This window comes from Leuresthes tenuis, unplaced genomic scaffold (genome assembly GCF_036924035.1).
Source record: "Leuresthes tenuis unplaced genomic scaffold, fLeuTen1.0.hap1 SCAF_24, whole genome shotgun sequence".
Taxonomy (NCBI): Eukaryota; Metazoa; Chordata; class Actinopteri; order Atheriniformes; family Atherinopsidae; genus Leuresthes; species Leuresthes tenuis.
Window position 1 is genome coordinate 20082272 of NW_027325378.1, and position 20013 is coordinate 20102284.

At 41.5% G+C, this 20013-nt stretch overlaps 1 protein-coding gene across 1 annotated transcript in view; it reads right to left on the bottom strand.

The window, feature by feature from the left end:
• Nucleotides 1-1413: 1413 nt before the first annotated feature.
• The window catches only part of odad2 (outer dynein arm docking complex subunit 2), a 38986-nt gene continuing 20386 nt past the window's right edge, over nucleotides 1414-20013 (bottom strand). Inside the window, exons 15-20 of the mRNA XM_072378456.1 lie at nucleotides 12718-12898; nucleotides 12560-12621; nucleotides 10175-10289; nucleotides 7199-7387; nucleotides 6818-7039; nucleotides 1414-1573 (exon numbers count right to left, since the gene is read on the bottom strand). Of these exons, the coding sequence (XP_072234557.1) occupies nucleotides 1457-1573; nucleotides 6818-7039; nucleotides 7199-7387; nucleotides 10175-10289; nucleotides 12560-12621; nucleotides 12718-12898 (886 nt within the window). The 3' untranslated portion in view covers nucleotides 1414-1456. The remainder of the gene's footprint in view (nucleotides 1574-6817; nucleotides 7040-7198; nucleotides 7388-10174; nucleotides 10290-12559; nucleotides 12622-12717; nucleotides 12899-20013) is intronic.

Here is a 20013-nt window from a genome sequence, read left to right on the forward strand (position 1 = left end):
AGAACTGCGTCATGCAGACGTAGTCAGGGGATGAAAAACAGTTTGTCTTACATGTCTTAAAGGCCTCCTAAAAACTGGACTTTTTCACACGTCTGGATTAAACAAGAATCTAATTGGTTTTCTTTAGTTTTACAAGTTAATCACTTCCCGACTCCATCCCAGAGCTTAATGAACACACAGAAGACTGATATCAATCAGAAGGCTTGAAGGATAAGAGCATCATTGTGAATTGATTTGCTCTGTTTCTTTGGAGGAAGTCGCTTCTTCACATTAGCAAGCATGCTCAGCCTCTCCTCCCGCATGCATGCTCTTCCACTGACCCCTGCAAGCAGCTGGTAGTGTTTAAACTTCAAAGAGTGATGAAGATTTTCGAGCACATATTTTCAGTGTTTTGCTAATTTTCATTTTTTGCACGTGGCTGATATTAATGATGAAAGTCCCAGGAGACTCTGTGGCAGCATCTGTGGTTGAGTGCTGAACATCTAAGGTAAGTGGGACCAGGGCTGCAGGATCAGAGGCCGAGAAACATGTGAGCGGGCGGCGGTGATGGAAGCCAACAGTGAAGGGCAGCTGAGCCTAATGCGGCCTGTTTACAATAAACAGGAAAAGAAGACAAAAGGACCGGACAAGCCCACATCAGCCGCGGCGAACAGCACTCACACGTCAGTAACAATACTGCTGTGTGTGTGTACTCTGTGAACAAAAGATGACGGGATCAGGAACAAAAAGGGAAAAGGCAGAGCAACTTTCTGTTTTTCTCCAAGAATGTTTTATAGTTGGCACTGACTTAATGCCATGAAAGTGCTTTGGTGCAGAGATGATCCCAGCAGGCCAAACATTCAAGTGTGCACCTTGTATGGGGGGGGGTGTTGTTTAGATATTCTGGTTTCATTTGGGTTTCTAAGGAATGTGGAAAAGGTGGCTCAGAGGTATTTCACTGCAAATGTTTGGGGTCTCTGGCAAAAGAACAAACACTCACAAAAAAGGGCTTTTATTTCTATCTTCATAATTTCCACATGCAGATGGTCAGAGAGCAAGACGAAGGCCTCCCAATGAATTCATGCTAACATGTGATGAAATAATTGATGTAAACAAAAGAGTTCAGGCTTCAAGTTTGCGGCTAAACGGGAGCAAGTGGAGAAATAAATACGAACTCATCAATCAAGATGAAACATTTAATTCAAATACCTTCTCAAATAATTCGATGGGACATATTTTACATTTGTGATACTGATTTTACTTACTTTAACTTGTTTTTACATGTTTCTCACAAAATCTTCAACCAAGAGACACATTTCAAGCATTCTGAAGTTATTTTGCACTGTTTAGATATTAAATAGTTTAATATTTAATATACTTGATAGTTTATGGTTGTGTGTTATTTGCAGATAAAAGCAGTGTTTGCAAACCCTGATCTTTTCTGCATCTCCAGAGGTTGCACTGTGGTGAGTAGCTGTCAAATGAACAAACAGGCCTTTTTATTAGCCAGAGCCAGAAGTCGGATGTCACGCACACAGCCAGCAGCAGCTTCCTGGAGCACCTCGATGTCAGAGCCCATGATGTGAATCAGAGGCTGTGGGAGTGCACAGAAAACAGAGGTTACAGCTGGCAGCAGGAGCGAATTCCAAAAGCATCATTGTTTTCTAAAAGTGGACTAATGCACCTTTGGAAAAACATCCAGCACCCAAATAAGTAGCTGCTTTCACATGTCCCAACTTTGCAGTGCAGGAACTATCTCCAACTGCCCTGCCACGCGTACATCTCTGTGTGTGTATTCAGTGTGTGTGTCCCCATTCCAAACCATGCCTCAGCAAAGGGGTAACAGCTGCATGCACACATGCCTCTGTAAGTTTGTTCAGATGAAAGTCGTGCAGGGCAGGCCCGACATTAAAAACCTGAGCATGAACCACACCACTCAACAGCCTTTCCACCGCTCCAAAGGTCAGATTATATCCGACTATTAGTGGCTTGTGTAATGGATCTCGTTAGATCTTATTGCAGAATAAGGGTTTTGAGCTTTCCAGAAAACTCTAGCTTTGGAAGTTTATTATTTGGTTGTATAAAATTGGACATTTAAAAGATTCTCATAGTTTCAAAGAGTTGCATATTATGTGGACTGCAAAAAAAAAAGTGAGTGGCATGTGTTTTTGGGTAGAGTTTTTATTTCCTGGTTTATCTGCAGCAGAATCACGGCGTTATGTTTGGGAGCAGCTGTGGGGTAGAGTCAAAACAAAAGTAAATGTAAGCATAAATACTCTGGATGATTCTAAATTTGTTCAATGTGTGCTGTGTGGTAGACACAATGGTGTGCCACAGAGGTTTCCAAAGCCACACTTGCAATTATTTCAGATTGTCTTGTTTACATCCATAATGAACCAATGGCAACATTACATCCCTCAACTAAGCGCTTAAGGCCTCCCTCCTCCTAAACATAACAAATTCTTGATAGATACCCTGCAGACACGTCTGAGGCACTTTAAAGCTCCATATATCAAGGCCTTGTTCTCCAGTGAATGAAAAGGGACTTTCTGTAACTAACAGCATACTGCAGCAGGCTTACAAGTGCACGATGTGGACAGTTCCTGAGGTTTCAGCGTAAAACTATCACATCCCTGCTGATCATGAGCAACACGGAGGACAATATGTAGACTGTCAAAAACAGACCATACGTTATGTATGACCACAAATTTGGATTTTTTTTTTCCCTTTAGAGAAAAATCACTACCTCTGTTCACAACTAGCTTCGTGTAAACAGAAGAATAGATTCTTTTGTCTGACTTCAATGATTTTGCTCATCTTCATCCAGCCGATCGGGTTTTTTTTCTGCCTGGGCACCATCATATTAGCATGCATAACAAAGCAGAGTTGAGGCTGATCCCGTCCTCTACATCCACCACTCCACAGATTTGTGTGGTTAGCAAACAGCCTGAGAGGCAGAGAGAGGACATTCCCAGGATTTTCAGCACAAAGATAAACAGTGAAAGGGAAACAGATGAAAGATGAGGTGAGCCAGCTTGTGTGTGAGCACAAAGAGCTGTGAATCTACAGCGTAAGTCCAGTTGAGGGTGAACACCCTACGCCTTGATTACAGTCGCATTACTTTGTTGAAACAGGTATGCAGCAGGCCAACATGTCAGTTCCTGTTAATAAACTTTAAAAACAAATTCTAAAATAGCATTTAGAGCAGCTCCCAAAGCAAACTTGCATCCACAGGCAACAGAAAACACGAGGCTCTCTAAACAAGACTCTTTTGTGAAAAGAGAGGATGCCTGAGAAGTGCCAGAGATGCCGTTTTTGCCAACCTCATAGCACGTTATTCAGACATCGCCAAATAAGGTCTCCCAAAGCGCAAAGCTAGGCTAAGATAAGCGTGCCTGTCTTTGCAGCTTTTTTTTTCTAGCTCTCTCTTTCCCTCCCAGCTGGGATCTCTTGGAATATAATACGGCACTTGTTAGATATTCTCTGACTGTGGTAACAGGAACACTTGCTCTACGTTTGAAAACCAAATCAAGAGTTTGAGGTTTTTTGCACTTCAGAGAGCTCCGGTGAGTCTTGACCTCCAAGATGGGAGGCTGGGGACCATACGCTCCCTCCACCTACTCAACCAGTGGAGGTATGAAAGGAGCAGGCGGGCAGTCTGGGAGCGCTGCTCATATTATTGCATGTCACACATCCACACACACATGCATACAAACACACACATACATAATCTATCGCCCATGGAGGTGTCACAGTGTTAAGTGTGCTCTGCTGGACTGTAACTGCCCGCAGGAGCTCAGGTTGAAACTTCCCTGCGTCCGGTCTGACAACCATTACAGTACCACGCGGCTCCCAACTCCTGGAATTACCATGTTTTAGCAAATAGTACAAACAGACAGCAGTGTTTAGCTAGGTCGAGGGGAAGTTAGTGAGGGAAGTCAAGGTAAACAACATTCCCTGCAGTCTCCAGTGAGCGAGAGACCGTTATGCTGCTTTCTCTGGGTCTCCAAAGAGGAAGAGGAAAAGGAGGGAGTTTTCCAATCAATGACTTTAAGAGGTAAGTTTTAAACTGAACGATAACTCTGTTCAACTGGAAGAACACGGCATTAGGGGCAAAGGCTTAGGTCAAAGGCTCTAAAACATTGATTAAACATGGATCTAAAAATGGCAGTCATAACAGAATATGTGGCATATCATCTGCTCACCACACTCAGAGCCTGAAGTCAAGTCATGTTTCATACAAAGCCAAGGGACACTTTGGAAGTAATGCTACATTTGGAAATGTTCTCATTCTAACATTTGAGTGATTTCAGGCCCCCCACAGCCTCACTGTAGGAGAAGAAACTAAACAAACACTCAGCGTGCCAGAGAAGAAAAGCACTCATAGTAACAAAAGTGCAAACGTTTTTCTCATTTAGATTAGTAAAAGCCTATAATACATACCAAGACCTGGCAATAGCTACACTCTGGAATACCTTCAGTTGAAAATTGCCAATAATTACCGTCCGCATTTTGTAATTTTCATCAATTACTCCACAAAGCTTTGCTTATGAAAGAGGCTCTTTAACACAAATAGCTGGCTGAAGCTGTCTGCACAGATTTATGGTTTCGGCAAACAATCCCCAGTCTTTTGGACGCAATGTAAAGCACAGGGGGAAGGCATGTTGATTTAATACATGACTCAAAATGAAGCACATCCGTATAAAAGTGTGAGATACTAAGAGTGGATGTCAAATCAAACCGAGAGGGCGATTTATCTCTCAGGCTGAAACTCCCGTTTTTGTTGGTATGCAGTTCCTTCTTTAAACCAGGACCAATCTGATCAAAAACATTCTACAGAAATAAAAAAAAAGACTTCATTATATGAAACTGAACTGATTTATGTGTGATGTTTAAAACTCACAGTATTAAGAGGAAATAACTAAGCGGACAAAACTGATGTTTAGGTTATAGCAGAATAAAAACACCAGCATGGTTATCTAATGTGTTTTCCAGCATGAAATACATTCTTTTAAACGGTTAATTTACCTTGCAAATCTTAAGGGACGGGCTATACACCGTTAAGTGTGCTTTTTTTTTTGGGAGGGGGGGTGTCGCTTTCTAAAGCAGCTTTTGAGTAGTAGAGGCCTTTATATTCTTTTGAAACAGTATACTACACGTGGGTGAACATGTTTTGAGAGCTTCTTAATAGCAATAAAAAAAATACTTTTTGACATACAGCTGCAATATAAGAGGGAGTCCAGAATTTTATGCAGCACCATAAATTAGATATGGGCCCTGTATCTGCCCTCAATAAACCCTCACCAATCCATTCAGAACTACTGGAGATATTGTTTTAGCATATTCACCTCCATGTATATCATAAAGCAGAGCAATATAGTGCACACTCAGTGTTGGAAATCGGCACACTGTAATGTTTCCTCTGGGGTCAGGCAGGTTAGCATCAGCATCCCTCGTCCAGACTGGCTGAGACCGAGGCCAGACAGAACAATGAGGCCGTCTGTGCTGCGTTTCCATGTCTGAGATTAAGAACAAATGCAGTGCTGGTGCAGTTACGTGGCCTTTTGCTAATTAAGCTCTTTAAAAGTCCAAAAATACATTATAGAGTAGTGCTGCAATTCTTGACTGGTACATTAATAAAGACAAACACGGAGACAGATTAAAAAGGGTGGGATGTCTTGCATTTGGACACACACGTACACACTAGAAAGTCAAATATAGACACACAAAAACTGAAAGCAAAAAAAATCAAAAAGGGCTTGCCTCGTTTTTGTCATGGCTAAAACTACAAAAAGCATGCAGCTTAACAACTTTTGCAAATTGGACATGACTCTTTCGGAACACCCAATGTTCAGTCCAACTAACCAATTATGGCTAGTGTTTGAACCACATACACTGTAGCAGCAGATCAAGCTAAAGTGCACCACTTAATGAACATGGGAAAAAAATATCTGGCAGCAATGGCATCTTATAATTTATATCACAGTTGTTATTAGGGGTGGAGGTTGAACGCACTCGTGGCCACAAAAAGATTTCTCATGTGAAAGACTTGCTGTAAAACATGTCAAAATTATAGGAGAAGATGCTGAAATATGGTAAACATGAGCATTTGTAACAAAACATCAGTTACAGCTTAATCTTAACATAAAATCTCCACATCACTGTCAGACAAATCTAAACAGCCTGTTTCGCTGAGCATGGAAGCAGCCTGACAAGCTCAAATGATAGACAAAACAATCCGAGTTCCTTTTTGGAAGACACAACTCCCATGATGAGAAAACACTGGTGGATATGGCCCAACCAGGAAGAAAAAAAAGACTTGACCATAAACGAAAACATTGTTCTGTTTGAGCTTTGAACAGCTTTAACCCACTCCTTGGTCTGAAGCATATCACTGCTGCATTCTGTCTTGATGTCCAGAAATAGCCCTTAGTAACAGTTACCCCCAGCTACAGTCCTTTGACTTGTGCTGTGATGGCATCTAGGGTCTACCGTAGAAATGGCACTGCGCACACTGAGCTGTTTGCTTTTCTGAATTCCCATGACGGCTAGAAAGTGGAGTTATGTTTCCGCCACCGAATAAAACCTGCTTTGTTTCTGCTCCATCGGTCAAAGGCTCTGAAAATAGTCACAGCTTTTCAAAGTTTATTACTCTGTGTTCTTCACACATCACGAACAAGGGTGGTGGGAGACCAAAGCACATTTTCCTCAATGCAATTATGCCAGATTTAGTCTCAAATGCACCAAATATACCACAAGGAACTTTGTAAATTACCTACAAAAAGGAATTAAATTAATGAGGACCCAGGAATCAAGCTAAAACAGTAGTGCAACTGACCTTGACCACTCCTTTCTCTTGCATTGTGATGCAATTGTTGGGTTCCTTGGACAGCTGGTACAGGGCCATGGCTGTGCTCTGGTGGACTGAACTGTTTTTTGACTTGAGGTAATAGACCAGAGGTGCCACGGCTCCAGCCTCACCAAAGGATGCTCTGTTGCTGCTCCACATGCAGCAGTGGCTGATGGCCTCTGCGAGATGGTGACGGAGCCTGTCATCAGTCTGTAGAGAGGAAAGCAGGTTAATGGATTCAAGATAAAGCACAAAGAAGGCAAGAACTACCACACCTCACTGTACATATCTATTATTATGAGGGAGCATTACACATAAAAGCAGAGGTAATAATAATAAAATAATACAGCTTCATTCAGGTGGTCTTACTGTGTTAGTCAGCTTAGCCAGCAATGGGACGACCCCATGATCCGTGAGGACAGCCAGGTTTTCCTTGTCTTTGGCTATCTTGGCAATGGCAGCACAGATGCTTGCCAAGACCTCATTGTTTGTTGACTGCAGTAAATTAACAATCAGTTCCAATCCACCAACAAGGGAGCGCACCATCTCCCCTGCATCCTACAGTCAAAGAGTCATTTATTAGCTGGAGTTTGGTACATATGAACACAGGAGATGATGAAGAGGAGAGCACCATAATTACGAAAAGCAGAGACAGCCCCTGACATCTGAACATAGAGCAAAACACTGGAAAAAAAAGGACAAAAGTATTCCCATCAGCCGAAGCAATAGTTCCTGTGCATGCAATGTAATCTGCTGTCTATCTTACAGCAGAACTATGCTTTGGATATATTTGGATTCTTGTTGCAAATCTTGTTTGACATCTATATCCATCTCTCCTACTCACACCCTAACTTGTCATAATGAAGATGAAACATAGAATTAAAGGCTCAAGAGTGACGTGTAACACTTTTTCCCAACAGTGCAAACTCATGGCCTCTTGCTTTGAGCTTTTTGCTTCCGACTTTGAGCCACTTGTGGGGCGATGCCTACCGAATGGAGTGAACCACAGCGGAAGAGCTGGCAGAAACGCCGGTTTCAGTATGGCTTGACACATCAGGCCGCTGTTTAAAATCACAACTTATTATATTGCCAGCCAAGGAAGAATACATCAAGTTGGCTGAGTCTGTAATGTGCAGTGCTTTGAAAATAGGACTAGAATTTCCAAAAAAGCGTGCAATTATGGATCACTGAATGCAAATCACAAAGCACGCTTCATTTGAATCATTTTAACGTCAAGCTACATGTCCAGGATGATATATGGCACACTACTATAGATGGCATATTATTGTTTTGTATTATCGTATAGACCAAAGATTTTACAAAATTCTGCTCTTATAAAAAAAGTGATTCACAGTTTTAGTGCACAGCTACTGTGGGAGAGCTTGATGTACTGTTGTTTCCTCCTCTCCAACAGAGAGTGCATAGCTGAGATCAGGCTATGCTGCCCTGCAAGGGCCCTGTGATGCAGTGCCAGAGGACGAGCTGTGTGCGGCGTGCAGGCCAGTGGGGGGGGGTGCCAGGGCCACAGGCTGACCCCCGATACACAGGAAGCTCTTCCTCAGGAATACTGATGACGACTGGCTGGGAGTCCCTGTGACAGAGGAAGCTCTCTCAAGCCACCAGCTGCGACAGACTAGCCAGAATCTCTTTCATGGCCTGGAAGGGCCCCCAGTTTTGAAAACCACAGCATTATGAGGCGGCACATGGAAAGGCCTTTCTCACTAACCTCTCTCTCTAACCTCTCTCTCCCCTCCTTTTACCCAGGATAAAATTAAATAGAAAACACATTATCAGCTGTGCGTGATCTGAAGCTGAGGGGTTTAAGTCAAGTTCAGAATGCCCTGACCCCCTTCTCTGAAGCAACTGGACTGCTTTAACCTACCAAACTACCATGTAAAGAGAAAATAAATTAAGTATCTAAATGTGTCTCTGCATCTAGACAAATTATTTATATAGCCCTGATACATGTGACTTGGAGGGTCCTTTTTTGGAGAACAAACATAATTGACTAATCCACTACTAAGTCTTCAGGGTACTTTTATGGTGTCTAATCAATTCAAAGTGAACACATGTTGACACTGAGCATAGCGTCTGCCTTAGTCTGTATATGGAGGGGCAACAGTAAGGAGCATCCAGCAGCAGATGTATTTATACTATGGCCTTTTCATAAATCTGCTATGAAACTGCTAAGTCAAACCACATGTTTTTTTGTTTTTTTTTTATCTAAATAACGACTGCTCCAAAGCAGCTGTATCGGGTTCCTAAACTCGGTGGGCAAAGAGCCATATTTAGCTCTTGTCATTGCCCCTGTCCCAGAAAAAACAACCAGAAAGCATGTTCATGAATTTCCCTCAAAATTGGCACGCTGACATCCAGACAAACAATGTCAAACTTTGTTAGCGCTCACAGTGGATCTGCAGCCTACCTTCTCCTTCCATTCCCTCCATATGGTTATCATACATAATTGTTGCTATATTTCACGACCAGAGAAATTCCAGTAAATACAAAATATACATATATATGACATTATTAAGTTGCTGTAAACTGTTACGGACACAAGATTATTGACAACATTGCATGATTTGCATGAACATTGCATGCACAATTGTACGCTAAAAGTTTAAAGCAATTGCTTGAAGGAGCTCATATTCCAGGCTATTTCTCAGGCTTTGCATAGCCACGAAAAGCTTTATATAACTTTTTCATATATGATCATGTGTTTTAATTTGAGGAAAGTATGTCAAGGAGACCGAGACACTCTTAATTACATATTATATAACATTATATTTAGGGTTATGTAATATTCATAGCCGTGTACTGGATATATTTGCAAAGTGTTTTCATTAGAGAAGTGGCTTCACAGAAGCCGTCTGGTTCCTTGCGCTCTATGCGTGGATTGTGTGCCTCTGTAACAAGTAGCATGTTGAGGGAAGATTTTCAGCTAGGAAATCAGACGCCGTGCCACAGGATATTACTCAGTCTTTCTCCGTGCCTTCTCCCCAATTCCCCGATCCCAATGTGCCAAGGAGGCTTCTCTGCTTCATATTAGTCCAAGGTTCACGTAAGCCTCCACTGACACAGCTCTGCCCCTGTTAACCTCCCAGCAGCAGCAGGTTAGAGGGAGAGTTATGGAGTCAAGCATGGTGATATAAGCAGGATTTTGTCTTGTGAGTGAGATAGCCCTTCATGAAACAACACGAACTTTGCAAAGTTGCTTGATTTACAGGTTATCTTTGTGCCGTTGGAGTGTTTCAGCAGTATGACACCAGACAGATGCAGAAGAATTATGCAGTTTGTGTCTCCAGGGATTGAAAAAAAAACAAAAAAACCTTTACTTCACTGTACCTTTGCATTCTCAATACATGGACAAAGGGCCCATGCGGCGCTAGACTGAACATCTGCACTGGGATTTTTTAGTAGTGACCACAGCAGGCGTACTCCATCAAGTTGGTCAATTATTCTGAAGAGAGAGAGAAGAGGAGAGCATAATATCATACTTGACTGATATAAGAGCATATTTCTGTATTTCTTTCTTCATCTATTTTGATCATTCTTGTGTCTTGGAGATCTGGCTGCATCAGTCTGGCCAGCAGCAGGCCAGTCTAACTATCAAATACGATCAAACCATCAATCAGTGTAAGCACTCAATTTTCATTTCAACATGCCTTCAGTCTGGCTCATTTTCCTTCCTCTGTAACCCACCCACTGTGTTCACTCAAATCATCCTCCACGGAAAAGCTCAGCAACGATAGGGCCAAAGGTTAACTCACATAGATCTGTGTATAATGCTTCATACATGGATTTATAAATAGACAATGAGACAAACTTACACTTCATGTTGGTGCCTTGTTTTTAAACCGGAGCCAGAAAAGGACTCCCTTCCAAATAAAACAGAGCCTGAGACAGGTCGCTCTATATTTCATAAAGTCTGAGTGAAGTTTACTTTAGCATGAGCTTTATTTCATGTCATATACATGACTGTTTTCAAAACTGCAGGCAAGCTCTGAGAAGTCAAAGAATTACACCACAGTGCACCCGTTGTCTGGTATAAATAACATGTAACGTGTTCCCCATGTGTGCTTCCACCAACAAGGCCGACATTGAATGCTGTCATAATTACTTAAACACTCCCTAATCACAGTATCTCCGTGACTGGCAACGAGCGAACACTCATCAGGGATGTCCCCTGCGCCATCTGTCTTCCGTTTGCACATAAATCAGTCTAGAGGGATCATAACATCAGATTCCAGTCTGCAGGGCCTCTTAAATCCGGACCAAAAACAAAAGTGAAGCGTCATATCATCTGCCAAAGCAGCTCCATCTTCCCATATGAAGCAGGTATGAAACAAATCAGCAATGAAGTTGCAGCTGGCAGTGATGGATTAGGGGAGGAGACCTTAAACTAGGCATTAAGAATGGTAGGTTCGTTCCTGTAGTTACACAGGATTCGTGGAAGGAAGTGTGAGGTCATCAACTAGCTGAGAATGTAAACAACCATATTAGCATTTCATGGAAAACTTAACAGTGATCAATGCTAATTTTGAGTTCTCAGTAGTTAAAAATAAGATCAATAATGAGAGAATGAGTCCGCTGAATAACAGAAAGGGGTTACTTGAAAGCAAAACTTTTGCGTGGTATCAGCACATCCATAATTACAAAATGTGTGAGTTAGTTGTACGTCATCTGTCACTGCTAATCTGAAAAAACAACTATGGTAGTGTTGGGATGGAGTAGGAAAAAAGCAAATAGGATTTACGTTAATTGCTTGGCAAACTACTGTACACATGTATGTCTCAAAATAAGCAATCGACACAAACTATACAGAGAGGGGCTGTTGAAATAGGAACTCTCTGTTTACAGCACCACGTGAAGGCTGAAGGATTACAAGGTCTGGTGTAAACATGCATACATGGAAAAATATAGAGAACATGATGAACAGATGTAATGGACTTCTGTTGTGTGAAGTTTACCACACTTCCTGGCTTCGTTTTGACATGGCTCATTTTTAATCGAGCCCCTTGGTTTTTCCCTCCAAACAAACATACAAGGCTCATACAACAGCATTAGCAGCTAACTAACAATGTAAACACAGACGTTTAGTTAAGTTTCTGTCCAGTGCTAATTAAGAAGGGTCTTGTAGTCACAGCCTATAACAGCCTTATAAAAGCAAATGAGGCACAGATGGAAGCTCAACAATGATGTGCAGTATTGAGGGTGAGGTTAAATGAACACAAAAATAAAAATGCTCTGAGCTCTAGTTCCCTGTGCTTTTCCAGCCATATAGTCTTGGAAAGGGCAGGGCCTTAGGTATGTTGGTGTGACCAGCGCGGTGACCGCAAGGCTATAGTAAAACCCAAGGAATTAAACCACAACCATATTTAACACAGCAGGGACAATAAACAAAGCTTTTAAAATCTATCATTAAGCTGCAGATGAAAGAGCAACCTACCTGCATCATTACAAATTAAAAGGACGTAAATTTCTTTGTGCATCAAGCCGTGGCAGGTTAATGATACTGTGTGTAGATCTTTGAAATGGTGTCATTCTCTTATAAAAACATGTGACATCAATAGATGGCCAGGAGTATGCATTTGGAGCGAATTCACTGATGACACTGAGTAGGTCACTAATCACATTTTAAGAGACACTCACAAAAAGTTGTTGGCTTTTCTGAACTTCTGTATATACCAAAGACCGTGGTAGCTTGAATAGAAGGAGACCAAGACTTACATCATGTTATCCTTATCTGTGGCACATGCACCCACAGCCTTGGTTACATTCACGAGCAGCGCCTGGTTAAATGACAAGGTGGACACACATAAATCAATGGAGGAGCATGTTTTGAAGACGCGACCATTCTAAATTAAGTAAGAGAAAGTTTCACATACCTGGTTTGTTCCGGTGAGCAGGTTGACTAGCGGCTTGATGCCTCCACACTTGCGAATGGTGGCTTTGTTTGCGGGTATCTGAGCAAACTCTCCCAGGGCTCCCACTACATTGACTAACACTTCTTCAGGCTGATTCGATAGCAGACGAACCAGGATCTCTTGGGCTTTGTACTCCTGAAAGCTTTGAGTGAAGAGAAGAAAGAGAAGATTGCATTATAAACAATTCAGAGCATATTATATATCATATTCAGCATATAAACTGATTAATGAGCACATGCCCAGAGTCAAAAGTGAAAAGAGTCGAGTGCAATGACAGTTACTAACATCAGCATTAAAGGGGAACTCCGGTATTTTTAAACCTAGATCTTATTTCTGGCATGAAATACGTTTATCTACTCACCGAGAACAGTTTGGCGAAAGTCAGCATCCTTTGGAAGCTATTTAGATAACTCGCAATCCATATAACCCAACTCTACTAGGACAACTTCTTCGACACGCATGGCTGCAGCACAGCTCATTCACTCCGGTAAGAACGTCCATCGCACTCAAAATCGTCGTTCATGTTGTCAAAATTTGACAAATATCCTGCCATGTTGCACAAAACTAGCAATAGCAAACTCTGTGTGAAGTTAGCTGACTGTCACAGAGAAAGGAGTAAATAAACTGTTCTCCAGGGGGGCGTGTGGATGAAGTGGTCCCAGTAGAGTGCCTGTGTAGAAATCCCTCCGTTAGCTCTCCTATAGCCGCAAGTAGCCACATAACAGCACCTATGAGCTAACAGAGCAATAGTACACGTTCGTTCATTTATTCGTCTTAAAGTATTGATGAAATAAAGACAGATAATACCTTATTTAGAGGCTGCATCGTCTTTGCCCCGTTCACTCCGTTATATGGATCGCGAGTTTTCTAAATAGCTTCCGAAGGACTCCGACTTTCGCCAAACTGTTCTCGGTGAGTAGATAAACGTATTTCATGCCAGAAATAAGGTCTAGGTTTAAAAATACCAGAGTTCCCCTTTAAGGTTGTGTCAACTTAAAATAAAAAGGGCATAATATATTTCCTTTAATGGTGATCGATCCGATCCGTGCGATTCATGGGCACACATGCAAAACCAGGACATTACTACAGCTGGGAATGTTCATGGCCACTCTGTTACCATAGGCAGTGAAAGAAAATGTATGGTGAAAACCCAGGAAAATAAAAGTGAACATGACTGAACTTCAGGTGGCAACTAATCTCAGTGCCAGAGCGAGGTGATGCGAGCCATCAGAGCCACACACTTTGCACAGATAATCAATTCTTAGTTATTAGGTGTCTAAGTCAAACATGGACATGACATTGCTTTCAACAACAATGACAGTACATGCACTTTTCCCACGGCTGCTTATAGTTGTCCATCGCATTTACTTTGCATAACCAAAGCTTTGCTGCGGCTTGGAAACTCTTCCTCCCTCTTTAGCTGTTTTTCCTTGTTTGCGTATGCTATAGAGTGGTAGATAGACAGTAAACATTCAGAAGGGATATGCCGTGGTTGCAAAAAAACCTCAACAAACCTCTGAAGTACAGTTAAGTTCTACGGCTGTTTTTATTCACAGTTACGGTTGCTGGCACTGTACTTCGTAAGCCATTGTAGATGGCCAAGGTCATTTGGTTTTGGTCAGGGTCCACCGAAAGACAGCCTATTCTTGCAAGTGAAAACACTGCTAATGAATAGAGGAGCTGCCAAAGTTAACTTCAGTGAAATTCACCAAAACAATAGTTTTCCTATGCCATCACCGAGGTGTCATCTGCACTTAACAACGGTAGGATTATCTTGTAGTCACAGACAGGACTTTTGTGAAAAATGAACAGTGTGTCGTGTCTATTTTGGTTAAGTCAGGCCCAGCTGAGGTAATTACGCGATGGCAAGAGTAACATTACACAAAGCTGCCTGAAGCAGCTTCAGCTGGGAACTACACAAATGAAGGTTTGAAGCACGTATGAGAATGCAGAAAGCACAACAAAGCTTCTGTGCAGTATTGTTTTGTAACTAATTATATGCTATTTCTTCACAGATTCACGTGCTCTCGTCACACCTTTAGTAAAGTCTAGAAAATCAAATGCTGCCCTTTACTGTAACTTGAGCTTTTATGCAGGCCAAGTAAAAGCAAGACAACGACCAATGACAACGAGGGTGGAACTAGTTGTTAATTCAATCTGATATTTAACAAACAGTTTGATCCATTTCATTTGAAAGAAAATAGCAGAACATTAAATAACTTGGGTGAACTATCATGAGGTGAGGGGAAGAGTCGTTTAGAGGGCCAATTATCGTCTGCTCATCATAGGGCTGGAACAGAGGTAAGGTGGAGGGCTAGCCAGTATTTGGAAGCAAGCCCCACAAGCTTGACCCCAAGCATTACTGCATTGGCAAATACAGTCCAAAATTTGGCAGTCGTGACTTTCCATTGCAAACTTATTCCCTAACTCTTTTGTTAAAGCTTTTACAGCATTTCTGTGTGTCCATAACACCTCAGTACACAGGCTCAAGGGGCCACATGTGGGTGCATCCATAAATGTGGGACAAAATAATGTTTCACTGTTTAAGGTTTTTTTCTTCACACATATAAACTTGGCCAGGTGATGATGGTAGTCATGTTTAAAAAACATAAACCTAAGACAATGTGGTTTTTAGACATACACGGTTATGTTATGAATGTAATTATGTTTCAAGGCATCAATCATTTCTCATTTGGATGCATCATTAATCAGGAAAATGGCTAACACATGTCACTACTTGTCTTGAATGGAAGTCTCGCCTACCTCAGTACTCTCCAGACCACACAAGTCATTAGTCCCATAAATAAGAAGTAATCCTGTTGTTGCAATAGGCCACAAGACCTGTTCCATTTAACTTACTGAAAGCAAGAGGGAAAAAAATCTCACATTGGTGCATTGCTGCAGCAAAATATATTCCAAAATGATTTTCATTTCACTGCACCGCTGAGCCTTTGATTGATTCTGAAAAGAGCGTGTGCCCCTGTTACCATTAGTATCCTTTCGTTTTTGACAGTAATGATTCAGTTGGTTCATTCCAAGCTTTCGCCTGACCCAGACATTTTGAGTAATTCAAATAAGGCAAAATGCGAAAAACAGAAGCACTTAAACACTCAAGTGGGCATTAAAAACATTTGCAGTGCATCACGCTGGTTTCCTCCTGACGATGTGGCCAGTTTTACCAGCTATCTATATCATCTGCAGAACCAAATAGAAGACAATTCATATGGGAATCTATTGCTACTCCACAATACCCCATGACATGTTATAAATGGCGTGAGGGGAAACCAAAGGGTTTTTTATATTTTCACTTTATAAATGAGGTGTCACTAAATGTGCCTTACATATGATCACCGTTACAACTACTTCTATTTGTATTATCATCAGGAGTATTATAACTATTTTCTATAGCAACAGTCAAGGAATGACAGAATACTTTTCCTGAATGTAAGCATTTATGCTGCCATATTACTTATGGCCGGCATGATTAGGTTGTTTTATCATCTTGCAACGCTACAGTTAGCCAGTGCCAGTATTGTTGGTTTTGCTGTTTTCAGAAAAATATTAAGATCTCCCTTAAGATGTCACCTTATAGTTTGGATTTGTGCCATAAAAGTAGCACTTCTATCCACAGAATAAGAGCCAAGTTACTACTGTTCCAGATCTTCCTGTCACGGTGTCTGTTTAAAGACGTGCTTTTAAAGGAATGTTACTCTCATCCCTCTGCTTTTGTAAAGGAATTTGCACTTAACTCAATGTGAAAGCCGACACTCAGTTATGACACATGCAGTGAGGAGCGTTCCTTGTGATTGCTACAGAACAATTTTCTTGTCATGATCAGAATTCCACAGCAATTTTAACTGCTAATTTGAATTATTTCACAACAAGAAAAGTGTTTTTAGATAATTGCCCCACAAACCAGAAAACTTTAGCTTTCATCCTTGTTATCATAAGGATGATAAAGTAACGATGTCTTATCAGTTTTTTGGCTACATTGAGGACAATAAGCTTTGAATTGATGAATGTGTTACTGAGGTATTAAATCACTGCATGTGGGTTACATATTACATTCCCAGCCTCACACTGAAAAAGAAAATAAATACGGCTAAATCATTCTTTCAGGGGTGCACTAGTGGAAATGTATTGGTCTGCCAGGGCACAGTCTGGGCATTATTTATTTTAGAAGGAAGGAAAATTACAGACATAAAAGTCATCTGACACTCAAGTGCAAGTCAGAAACCGTTCCAGAAATGTCACGACTAAAGGAACTAGGTTAAATGACACTTAAATAAATTCCTGTCTTACATGACAAATGATTAGAGGCCCTGTCAGCCTGCATGTTCTGACATTAAAAATTCCGATCTTAAGTCGGACTCTTTCAGTATGCCTTCAGCTGGTACAGCACTAATGGGCTTTAAATGACACATCACTAAGGCTTGTAAAATCTGCACATTTACTTGATCCTTTGTTAACGGTGGAAAAGTACGAGATCTAAAGGCAAACACTCATGTAAAAGATGAAAGCTTGATAGAATCCATACAAAAACTTGACATTTTACACAAGTAATCACTTCAACCGGACACAATGGCAAAGCAAAGGGAGGAATGACAATAGTGAAGAGTGGAAAGAGTGATACAACTAGTCATGACTGAGTGAGAGCCGCATATAAAAGTAACATATGTGATTATGGCATGACGACGATAATGCACATATATTGGCTGAACTCCCTGTGTTCCATATCCATTTTTGCTGTTAATTTTTTTTACATACTGCAAGTCTGCTGTTAACCACATCAGCTTAGCAGGCACATGTCTCAAAAGTTATGGGCACATGCGGACAAAATGTTCAATTCCTATTAAACTTTTTACACAGAGCCTCATTAGATTTCTGTTCCTATGTGCAGTGAGTAATCTGTCAAATTCACACTAATCTGTTATCACAAATAACAAAAAATGCAATCATTCTGTAAATCCCAAAAGAGATGGCTGCAATGTGCTTTAGATATATGTGTCTGCATGAGTCAAAGTGCCAGATGCATAAAACTAAGTAGTTTTATGACCACTGTATGTCAACACAGAGGAAGAAACGTATATATACATTATTTTGCCGCACTGATAAAGCCTTCTGTACGTGTGACTCCCTATATAAATCTTATATAGAAGATTAAGATTATAAATCTGAAATTATATGTACATGCAGGAGTCAATTTCCCACATCCATGTTAAACCAAGATATGTTGACACTCCACTAATGAATCATTTCAATATAAAAACACCTAAACTAAATATTCCCAAAAATAAAAGCAGCAAAGAGGCGCAATTTTGCTGAATGCGAAACCGAGACGCTCAATAGTGAAGACAAGAGAAGTCAAACTGATCTGTTAGGTTGTCTCACTTCTGGGATCACAAACAGAACAAAACAGCTGACTGAAAGAGAGCAACAGAAACATTGACTATGTACGTTCAGAGCAAAGGACCCTGTGGAGGATAAAGAGAAAGATCAGAGGCAGAACAAAATAAAATTAAATACTGTGTTATAAGATACACAATAACAACCATACATGTACATCTATATAACATATGTATATAACATATCTATATAGACATATTTATATAACATATCTATATACATATACATTTGCTATCCACTGGAAACAAGCAAACTAAACTGTGTTGCAGAAATATACATACAAAACAGCTGCTAATGGATGGGACCCACCCAGACTGGTTAACCCAAGGTCAGACATTCCTGATCATGAAAGATCCTCAGAAGGGGGCGGTTCAATCAAACTACCAAGCTCCTGTCAGGCATCATAGCAGAAAAGATTAGTAGGCACATGGTTCAATACATGAGCAGGGCCCAGAGGGGAACTGGGAGAAACACCTGAGGAGCTAAACACCAGCTACTGATCAACAGGACTTTTCACTCAAGACTGTAAGATCAGACATACAAATCTGTGCACCGCCTGCATCTGCAAGACAGCCTACGACTCCATGCTTTACACATGGATACTGGAATGCTTGGAACTCTACAACATCATCAGGACACTAAGGGCCTTCAGGAACCTGGGACTGTGGAAGACAACCCTGGACACCAATTCCAGAAGTCAACATATCTACCAAGAAGATGCTCTGTCCCAACTGCTGTCCTGCATAGCCCTGAACCACCTCAGCCACATCATCACAAAGAGTGGCCATGGATACTAGTTCTGTGGATACTAGTGGAGCGACCATCAGCCACCTCCTCTACATAGATGACATCAAGCTGTATGCCAGGTCTGAGTGAGACATCGACTCACTGATACACCTCACTAGGATATACAGCAAGGACGTCAGGATGTCATTTGGACTAGATAAATGCGGCCGAATGACATCTAAGAGAGGCAAGGTGATCATGACCGAAGGAGCTGAACTACCAGAGGGCACCATAACAGATGTTGAGGACTGCTACAAATACCTTGGAATCCCACAGGCAAATGGCAACCATGAGGAGGTTGCAAGGAAGTCAGCCACAACCAAGTATCAGCAAAGAGTGAGGCGGGTCCTGGAGAGTCAGCTGAATGGGAAGAACAAAGTCTGAGCCATCCACACCTATGCCCTGCCAGTCATCAGATACCCCGCTGGCATTAAAACATATTAAAACATATATTAAACATATTAACCTGGTCAAAGAAGGAGATAGAAGCCACTGATATCAAGACAAGAAAGCTCCTCACAATGCACAGCTAAAACTAAGAGGAAGAAAGGAGGCCGGGACTAGTGAGCATCAGAGCCACTATTCAGGATGAAACAACAAAGATCCAGGAACTCATCAGGAAGATGGCCTCCAGTGATGAACTGTTAAGTGAGTGTGAGTGAAAGGCAAGGAGGAAGAAGAGGAACTATCATGGAAAGATAAGCCTCTACATGGCATGTACCACTGACAGATTGAAGAAGTGGCTGATATCAAGGAGTCCTATCAGTGGCTAGAAAAAGCTGATCTGAAAGACATCACAGAGGCACTAATAATGGCAGCTCAAGAACAGGCCCTTAGCACAAGAGCAATGGAGGCTGGGGTCTACCACATCAGACAGGAGTGACATCAACATCAAGAAGAAGGAATACGAGAAGCTTGAAAAATACCAAGGGCTGAGGGAGGAAGTTTAAAAGATGTGGGAATTGATGGCAGCAGTGGTACCAGTGGTAATTAGAGCACTTGGGGCCATGACCCCCAAACTGGGAGAGTGGCTCCGGCAGATCATGGGAACAGCATCAGAGATCT